Source organism: Arvicola amphibius, chromosome 8 (assembly GCF_903992535.2).
Source record: "Arvicola amphibius chromosome 8, mArvAmp1.2, whole genome shotgun sequence".
NCBI classification, from domain to species: domain Eukaryota; kingdom Metazoa; phylum Chordata; class Mammalia; order Rodentia; family Cricetidae; genus Arvicola; species Arvicola amphibius.
Window position 1 is genome coordinate 75,697,502 of NC_052054.1, and position 10,046 is coordinate 75,707,547.

Below are 10,046 nucleotides of genomic sequence, written 5' to 3' on the forward strand. Positions count from 1 at the left end.
TGGGGTAAAAAGGGAAGGGAGGTCACTCACTTATTATGTCCATCTGGATGGGGTCACTCCTCTCAGAACTGATTGGATTGGAGACCACACACTGATACTTCCCGGAATCCTCCCTCCAGACAGGGTCTATGCTGAGGGTGCTGTTGTCCAGGGACAGCTTCATTCTGTCCGTGAGCTCCAGATTCTGACCATTGAAGAGCCAATGGATGGAGATCTCGGTGTCGTTTGAGGAGCAGTTCAGGGAGACAGAGTCCAGTTCTTTGACTGTTGTGTTGCTGACTTGGATGGAGGGTTTAGTCACTGGCTCTGTGGATGAACAGTGGAGGAGACAGTTGAGAGTCATTTACCCTCAAGATCTCAGCCAGCTCACAGGGCCACAGAATGACATGGCTCTCTGGAAAATCACATGTTTGTGTTCAAGATACAATCTGTAAAGAGAGAACTGAATCTTCCTTCTACGCAGACCACCCACAGTGACCTTCAACTCAGGGTATGTGTGCAGGTTCCACACTAGGAGCCCCTTAAGCCCACATGACCAGAAATCTCATGGAGGGAGAATGTTTTCCCCATTGATTTTTGTGAAAATTCTTGCTCACACTTTTTGTCAGCGTGAACTGTCAGGTTCCTCCATTATGAAACAGAATTCTGTTTGTTTTTCATTAAAGAATGTGTCATGCAGTTCAGATGGCGCAGCTAATCTTAAAGGTTTTGAAGCCTATACTTTAGGGCTCGGAAAAATCCCAAAATGAATTTTTTTTTTGATCCAGGCAGTGGTAACACATGCCTCTTGTCCAAGCAATCAGGAGGCAGAGGTAGGCAGATCTCTGTGTGTTTAATGCCATTCTGGTCTACTGAGTGAGTTCCAGGCAGGCACCAAAGTTACACAGTGAAACCCTGTCTCAAAAAACCAAAATAAATAAATAAATAAAATAATTTCTGTTTGAAAGTAAACTTATTCCTGATGATGGAGTATTAAATACCACAAAGAAGACATGAATGGCCACAGTGTTGACCAAAGCCTGCCGATCTAATCATGCATAGTGATTTTGATTTTTTTTTGAGAAATGGTCTCACAATGCAGCCCTGGATAAACTACCCCTCATTACAAAGACCATAGTGGTTGGGAACTCATTGACATCCACCTGTGTCTGCCTTTGGTGCGCTGGCTAGGGTTGAAACCATGCAGCACCATGCTAAGCTTGTGTGGTGTTTATCAAGAGATTGACATGCATCCATCACTGTATTTGAAGCATTTTTTCCCTTTGGTTTTATGAGACACAGTTTATCTGTAACTTTGGAGCCTGTCCTGGAACTAACTCCTGTTGACCAGGTTGGCCTCAGACTCACGGATATCCACCTGCCTCTACCTCCTGAGTGCTGGGATTAAAGGTATGTACCACTACTGCTCAGCTGTATTTGAATATTGAGACTGTTTTTCTCCTGGTGACTTTTACCCATTTTGCAAACTGCTGCTGAAGAAATTGCCCAACCCCCAACACTGTGGGGTAAGAAGGGAGGGGAGGTCACTCACTTATTATGTTCAGCTGGATGGGGTCACTCCTCTCAGAACTGACTGGATTGGACACCTCACACTGATATACCCCAGAATCCTCCCTCCTGACAGGGTCTATGCTGAGGGTGCTGTTGTCCAGAGACAGCTTCATTCTGTCAGTGAGCTCCAGATTCTGACCATTGAAGAGCCAATGGATGGAGATCCCGGTGTCATTTGAGGAGCAGTTCAGGGACACAGAGTCAAGTTCTTTGACTGTTGTGTTGCCAACGTGGATGGAGGGTTTTGTCACTGGCTCTGTAGATGAACAGTGGAGAAGACAGTTGTGAGTCATTTACCCTCAATATCTCAGCCAGCTCACTGGACCCACAGAATGACATGGTTCTCTGGAAGATCACATGTTTGGGTTCAAGATACGATCTGTAAGAAAGAGCTGAACCTTCCTCCTACCCAGAGCACCCACAGTGACCCTGGAGTCAGGGTATGTGTGCAGATTCCACACTAGGAGTCCCTTCAGCCCACATGACCACAAATCTCATGGAGGGAGAATGTTTTCCCCACTGATTTTTGTGCAAATTCTTGTTCACACTTTCTGTGAGCGTGAACTGTCAGGTTCCTCTATTGTGAAATAGAATTCTGTTTCTTTTTCATTAAATAATGTGTCATGCGGTTCAGATGATCCAGCTAATCTTAAAGGTGTTGAAGCCTACACCTCAGGGCTGGGAAACACCCCAACCGAATAATTTCTCTTTGAGCCGGGCAATTTGTTTTAATCCAAGCACTCAGGACGCAGAAGTATGTAGATCTCTGTTGTTTAATGTCAGTCTGGTCTACCAAGTGAATTCCATGCAGGTACCAAAGTTACACAGTGAAACCCTGTCTTAAAAATACAAAATAAATAAAAAAATAATTTCTGTTTGAAGGTAAACTTATTCCTGTTCATGGAGTACTAAATACCACAAAGAGTACATGAATGGACACAAGGTTGACCCACAGCCTGTTGCTCTAATCCTCCTTACTGATTTTGGGGTTTTTTGAGAAACGGTCTCACTATGCAGCCCTGGCTAACCTAGACCTCACTACAAAGACCACAGAGGTTGGGAAATTATTGACATCCACCTGTCTCTGTCTCTTGTGCGCTGACTGGGGTTCAAGGTGTGCAGCACTATGCTCATGTTATGTGGTGTTTATCATGATATTAACATGCATCTATCAGTAAGATACCTACTTTATTTGAATCTTTCTTTCCTTTTTTTTTGGTTTTACGAGACAGGGTTTCTCTGTAGCTTTGGTGATGAACCTGTCCTGGAACTAGCTCTTGTAGACCAGATTGGCTTCAATTTATAGATATCTGCCTGCCTCTACCTTCTGAATGCTGGGATTAAAGTCATACGCCACTACTGAATCTTGAGCATGTTTTTCTCTTGGTGCCTTTACCAATTTTGCACACTGCTGATAAAGAATTTGCCCCATCCTAACAATATGTCACTTACCTATTATGTCCAGCTGGATGGGGTCACTCCTCTCAGAACTGACTGGATTGGAGACCTCACACTGATACTTCCCGGAATCCTTCCTCCAGACAGGGTCTATGCTGAGGGTGCTGTTGTCCAGGGACAGCTTCATTCTGTCCGTGAGCACCAGACTCTGGCTATTGAAGAGCCAATGGATGGAGATCCCAGTGTCATTTGAGGAGCAGTTCAGGGAGACAGAGTCCAGTTCTTTGACTGTGGTGCTGCTGACTTGGATGGAGGGTGTAGTCACTGGCTCTGTGGATGAACAGTGGAGGAGACAGTTGAGAGTCATTTACCCTCAGAGATCTCAGCCAGCTCACAGGGCCCACAGAATGACATGGTTCTCTGGAAGATCGCACGTTTGGGTTTAAGATACAATCTGTAAGGAGAGAGCTGAACCTTCCTCCTATGCAGACCGCCCACAATGACCCTCGAGTCAGGGTATGTATGCAGGTTCCACACTAGTAGTTCCTTTAGCCCACATGTCCACAAATCTCATTGAGTTTTGCGCAAATTCTTGCTCACACTTTCTGTGAGTGTAAACTGTAAGATCCCTCCATCATAAAATATCTTTCTGTTTCTTTTTCATTAAATAATGTGTCATGGGATTCAGATGGCCTAGCTAATCTTAAAAGTGTTGAAGCCTACACCTAAACTGAGCAAAATCCCAAACCAGGGAATTTCTATTTTAGCTGGGCAGTGGTGCCACACACATTTAAGCCCACCCCTCAGGAGGCAGAGGTAGGTGAATCTCTTTGAGTTCAAGGCCAGCCTGGTCTACAGAGTGAGTTCCATGAAGGCATATGATTACACAGAGAAACCCTATCTTTAAAAAACAAAATAAATAAATAAATAAATAAATAAGGAAAGAAAGAAGGATAGAAAGAACGAATTTGTGTGAAGAGAAATCTTAATCCTGCTTCATGAAGATGGATTAAATACCACAGAGAAGACGTTAATGGCTACAGAGTTGACCACAGCATGCCGCTCTAATCCTCAGTACTGATTTTGGGTTTTTTTTGGACAGCGTCTCACTCTAAAGTCCTGGCTGTGCTGGAACTTGCTATGTAGACCAGGCTGGCCTTAAACTGAAAGAGATGCAGCTGAGTCAGCCTCCCAAATGCTAGGACTAGGGTCCGCCATCCTTGGATCTCACCACAGATTATCTGGACACTTTCTTGTGCACTCCTCTGCATGGAGACTCGACAGAGGAGTCTCTGTTCTCCAAGCAAGTGTAATTCTCTGTTCTCAGTGGTCACCTCCTGTGCTGGTGGCCAGACGCAGTTCAGAGCCAACTAACCTGAAGGCCACCTTTCTACTTTCCCGTTCCTGATCTCAAGCACTCTAATGTACACCAGTGACATTTTATTTTACTTTGCTTTTTAATTTTTTCTTTTTCTTTTTTGTTGAGGGAGGGACTCACTTGTAGGTTTGACTGATCTGGAATTTGCTATGTAGACTAGGCTGTCCATGAACTCATATTGTTTACCTGCCTCTCCCTCCTTAGTACTGGCATTAAGGGTGTGTACCACCACACTCAGTCAACTTTTGTTTTTGTTTTTCTAGACAGGGTTTCTCTGTGTTCCAGCTGTCCTGGAAATAGCTTTCTTAGATAAGGGTGGCATGCCTCTGCCTCCCACATGTTGAAATTAATGGCATGCCCCACAACCGCCCAGCTCAAAATTTGTTTTTAAAAACTTGAGACTAATAAGGGAAAGAGCATCATCAAGTCGTCAGTGACATGGTTTACCCTGAGTCAGAACAGGGCTCCCAGGTGCTTTCTCCACCCTCTCTTCCCCTCCCGTGGAGTCAGAGCTTAGCCAGTCACCCCTGAGACAAGAGCAGAGCTGGGATCAGAGCTCAAAACTGCTGATCCCATCTGTGGGGATGGAGTTTTCTCCTCACATTTGGAGAAAAAGAACGTGAGCACAGTTGAAAGCCCTGGGTGCTCCTCTAAGTCATGGAGGTCATAAGAAAAAAATGGAGGGGACAGGAAGGGCTGTGTTAGTGACAGAAAGAAATCTTGACCTTAAGGCTCTCCCTCCCCTAGGAAGTCCCTCCCACAACCTGAGGTCTCCAAGGCTGGGGGAAGCTCCTCCTCATACTCTAAGCTCCATCCCTATCAGCCAGGAAAGTCAGAGCCTTAGGAGAAGATCAGACATAGGGATGGAGCAGGACGCTCAGGGGAGAATGGAGTTTTGCTTGTTCCTATTCTGCTGCATCTTACCAGAAAGCCAAAAGACTCCACTCCATACCTGTCGCTGACATTTCAGAGATCCACTTACCAAAGACTGTAACGTTCTTGACTGCAGTCTTATTGAGGCCAGTGACAGAGTTATAGACCAAGCAGGTATAGGATCCACTATTATTAGTAGTGATGTTGGGGATAAGGAGCTCTTGGGAGGATGACAGGAGCTCTCCATTGACAAACCAAGAGTACAGTGCGGGTGGGTTAGAGGCTGCTTGACAGGAGAGGCTGAGGTTTGTCCTTAAATGAAAATGAATATTTGAGGGGGATATGTTCGGGACATCTGGACCATCTGGAGCAAACAGAATAAAGGCACATGTGATGTCAGCAGAGGGAAGGGCAATCCTGGTCTGCAGAAGAACATAGTATCTCTCTGAGCTGTGCTATAACCTCAGCTGAGCAGGTCCCACCCAGAGCTGGGGTGCAGATTAGTAGAAGAGTATTCATGCAGCAGGCACAAGCCCTGATCCATCTCAAGCACAGCTCACAAACATCCCCACTGCACACTCATGTGTGCACTGAGCCTGAGTCTAAGCTGTCCCCTGTCTCCATTATCCTGAGCCTCTTTAGGTAGGAGAAGTCCCTCCAGCTCATTACAGTTCAGTGCTGGGCCTGGCTGCATGTGCCTGGGCTGAGCCAGGAGGCCCTGGTCAGCCTAGGTATCTGTGTGGTGTGTCTGTGTCACCAATCCCAGGGGACTGAGTGTCCTAGCTCTAACCGTCTGTATTTAGGCAGCTGTAAAAAGGATAAAACAGACAATACTCACAGGTAATGTTCAGAGTGAATGGGTCACTTCGGGAGATGCTCACTGGGTTCCGGGTTTCACACTCATAGGGTCCTGTGTCATTCCTCACAACACTGAGTAAAGTGAGAGTCCTGTTGCCCTCAGACAGCTTCAGCCTGTCACCTTCTGAGAGGCTCTGGCCATTTCTCCTCCACAGGTAGGTTGTATTCTCAGTCTCAGGTTCACACATTAATGCTACTGAGTCCTCACCCTCCATGGGATTGGAATTGTTGCTTGTGATGCTGGGCTTGGGTAGCGGTGCTGTGTGTGCAGACAACAGAGAGAATGTTGCCCTGAGTGGTGCCTCTGATTCTTGCATGGGCCTCTCTATTTTTTTAAAAGTACAGTTGGAAGTGTTCATTTGAGTCTTTGTGATAATGTTTGAACCTGTGTCAATTTGTTTTCTATTCAAAGTGAAAATTAAATTTAAAAATTAGTTCATCAAATTGAAAAAAAATGACATCTCAGAATCTGTCATAAGATCTAAGTTATGGAAGAATATACTTTTATTTTAAAATAGACTGTAATTATGTAGCTTTAAGATCAATTGAAGAAGTTATTAAGTTTTTTGGCATTCCTAGAAGTTTTTGGAAATCTAATAGTCTAGTACTTCTGAGAAACATAGTTTTTGTTTGTTAGTTTGTTTTTATCAAACAACATTCAGTTTAAAAGCATCCAGAAAATGTCAGAAAACTAAAATTTCAGGTGTAGATGTCTGTAAACCAGTTCTTGATCATTTAGAATTATCCCTCACCAGATTTCTTCACTACTCCAGATTCTGATTATTCTGAGATTGTCTCTTAGCTCCCCACAAACCCGGATCCTCAAAGAATCAGGGAAGAAGCAAATTACCGGCAGATGGAGTAGCTGAGCTCTGAGACAATGGGGCCTCCTGTGCTGTGTATGGGAGAAGCAAGGGCTTTCCCAGGAGGGAATTGAGCTGCAGGGTGTGGTGATGGACAGACTCGAGACTTGGAATCAGAGGCCTCATGTTATCTCCTGGTACCCACTGACACATTGCATGTCTTGACAATGTACGAGTCCCCCCAGCTGCCCCGACCTCCACTGCTCAGTGAAGACCAGCGCCCTCCAATCCTTTGCTGCTCAGGGCTCTCCTACACATAGGTCATGATTAGTCTTCCCTTTGAGCTTCCCTGAGAACCTGATAGCCCATCAGAGATCCCACACAGATCAGGATCTGGCTGCCATTCATGTCAGGCTGGGCTTCAGCTAGGCCATTCTTGTCAGGAGTTTGATGTTGATTTACATGAATCAGGGACCCCTAAAAGAAGCCTGAGTCTAGGACACGATCTAGAAGACTCCGGGGCACCTAATAGAGTCTCCATGGTAGGGAGGCTGGAGATGTGGCTGTGGACAGATAGCTTGTGCCACCCATGGCCTGTGTGACCCTGACTCAGTGACTGTGTTTCCTGCCTCAGTTTCCCTAGAATAGGACACAGGGTAAATGATCGTTGCCATGCCTACAAGTAACCTGAAATGTTAGCAATGGCCTGACCTTCCATCAAGCAGTGTCTCTTAATATCTGCCTGCAGGAAATAATCCCAGGGCTGGACCCCGTAGGCAGGAGCTGCCATTTGCACACTTTTCTCCCATCTCTTTAGGGCTCTCCACCTTCCTGCAAGGTCTCAGAAGACCATCAGGACAGCTGGCTGGTTGCCTTTCATACCCCTCCACCTATGCTGAGCACACTGAGTCTCAGGAGGAGATGCCCAGGTGACCTGCCTCAGACATGGCTCTCACAGGCTGACGGTCAGCAGGCTACCAGCCTACAGTCAATCATTGTCCCCTGTCAGCTCCAAAAGGAGGTCAAATTCCAACCTAGTCTATAAACTTCCCAGAATTCCTGGTCCAGTCTGGGATAGAGGTCAGGAGCAAAGCTTCAGGTGTTCATGTCTCTGTGAAAATCTCACGGTTTCCTCAGCCAGGCCCTGCCTGAGTCCTGAAGGATCTTTCTCAAGGCCATGTCCATGATGAGCATCTAAGACCCTGGGCAGAGTCTGAGATGCCTGGGCTGAGTTACCTCACCTCTCTCTGAGGGTGGATTCAAGTGAGGGATCCTGATTTATCGCTGTTTCCTTCACTCTGTGTCCTTTACTAAAGGCTTGAGCCACAATGTGGGGACCATAACACAGAGTCATCCAGCACTGACAATTCTATGTGTGAAGTAGGATTAGGTCCTCCCATGACCCAGAGGTTACAGAGAATTACTTACGGTGGACATGGAACTTCACGGATACTTTCATATTATCATAGCTTTGCGTTAGCATTTGCAACGTGTAGGCTCCGGTGTCATTTTGAGTGACGTTCTGGAAGAGCAGGGATCCATTGGGGTATATTGTCTCTCTGCCACTGCATGCAGGCCCTGTTTTATTTACATTATCTGACGTTATAAATCGCGCAATTTCATTTTCATTACTGTTGTCTGTATTTTCTCCCTTGTACCAGTAAAAGACTCGGAGTGTCTCTGGCAGATTGTGGACAAGTAGAAGAACATTCGCCCCTTCAGCAACATGGGGTGGAACTGCTTCCACAGTGACTTGGGCCATGGTGGGAGAGCTCCAGATGATCAAAAGTGAGGCTAAGAGGGAAGAGGAAAAAACTATCAATATTAGATCTTTGCATTTGGTAGAAATTGAGACCTGAGTGTGTTCAACTCTCAGCCTTGGTGTGTGTGTGTGTGTGTGTGTGTGTGTCCTATTGGAATGAGGTCAGCGGAATCACCTCCATTCCTCAGTACCCCTAAATCTTTCCACTGAATGAAACTGTCTTCTCAGGTGTCTGCACAGCTCATCCCTCATTCCCCCAGACCCCTGCTCACACTCAGAATCTTTGGTGAGTGTAGGCATGTCTTCTCTGACCTCCTCCTCTAAATACTTCAAGCATTCATTTTTTGACCTTCCCAGCTCTGTTTCTTCTAAAGTCCTTGTCAATCCCAACCCCACCTTCTAGATGTCCTTGCTGCTCTGTCTTCCTGCCCAGGACTCTGTGAGGAGAACTGGTGTGATTTTGGTTTAAACCCCACTGCCTGGAACAGGCTCAGACACCTGTGAGCAAATCAGTGTCCCAGCGCCTGGGGTTTACGTGCGGATTCCTCAGGGTCATGTGTATGAAATGCCCCTGCTTACTGGCCCCAGTCTGAGTTTTACTTGTATAGTCACCCTGACACAGTTGTGGGAGTCAGTCTTCAGGGTACAGAGGCCAGCACTGGTAAACTTACAGTGGGGAACCCCTGAGTTTTTCCTCCCCACTTACCAATTCACATTCACTGCGAGCTTCCTGTTGCTCTCAGGCTTCAAGCAGAAGCCAGATGTCTCCTTTCAGACAAAGTCCCCCTCCCAGAAGACCCCATCCAGTCTCTGAGCTCCCCTACTGCCCACACCCCTGAGGAATGTCTCCTCACCTGCCAGCAAGAGTCCCCTCCAGGCTAGCTGGCCTTTGTGGAGAGGGGTTGAGGAGAGCTCCATGGTCTCTGCTGTGGTCTAGGCTCTTCCTCTGGACAGAAGGTTTGCTTCTCAGGCTGCTGCCAAGTCTGCCTGCTCTGGAGTCTACTCTGCTTTTATTCTCAGACCTGAGCCTCCTCCCAGAGGAGGACGCCTCCTGGAGTCACATGGGCACATGGGCTGGGGTGGAGTCTTGTGTGTCAGTGCTGGCTCCCATCCTTCTATTACTTTCTTTCTGATTCACTGTTCTAGAACATACTTTGAGCCACAAGGTTCAGAAGTGTCCTGTGACCCTAGAAAACAGCAGCTCACCCCAGGGCCTTGTCCCTGCACTTCCTATAGTCAAGAGTGTATTTCCTTGTGACACAAAAACCCAGCAGAGCCCAGTCTGCCTGGGATCTTAATGCTCTGGGAAAGTGGGAGTTACTCCTGGGAGGGAGTGACAGTTATCTCTAGGGGCTGGAAAAGGTCTGAGTGACAACTGGGGAGGAACCAGATCCATGGTCACTGCTTTCACCGGTCAGGTGTC

The 10,046-nt window shown here is 46.6% G+C and overlaps 1 protein-coding gene across 1 annotated transcript; it reads right to left on the bottom strand.

Moving 5' to 3' along the window:
• Positions 1 to 1,523: 1,523 nt before the first annotated feature.
• Positions 1,524 to 9,541, bottom strand: LOC119821859 (carcinoembryonic antigen-related cell adhesion molecule 1-like). Its single transcript, XM_038340967.1, has 6 exons — positions 9,478 to 9,541; positions 8,290 to 8,655; positions 6,039 to 6,317; positions 5,280 to 5,564; positions 3,004 to 3,273; positions 1,524 to 1,807 (listed from the first exon to the last, which is right to left on the bottom strand). Exons 1-6 carry the CDS (start codon positions 9,539 to 9,541, stop codon positions 1,524 to 1,526), a joined length of 1,548 nt encoding a protein of 515 aa, XP_038196895.1.
• Positions 9,542 to 10,046: the final 505 nt, after the last annotated feature.

Bases quoted from the DNA above. Each gene is read 5' to 3' on its own strand.
- LOC119821859 (XM_038340967.1), bottom strand. From the start codon at position 9,541: ATGGAGCTCTCCTCAACCCCTCTCCACAAAGGCCAGCTAGCCTGGAGG. The intron at 8,656-9,477 runs GTGAGGAGACAT...CTTCCCTCTTAG, and splicing joins GAGGGGACTCTTGCTGGCAG to CCTCACTTTTGATCATCTGG. The intron at 6,318-8,289 runs GTAAGTAATTCT...CTGCACACACAG, and splicing joins CGTGAAGTTCCATGTCCACC to CACCGCTACCCAAGCCCAGC.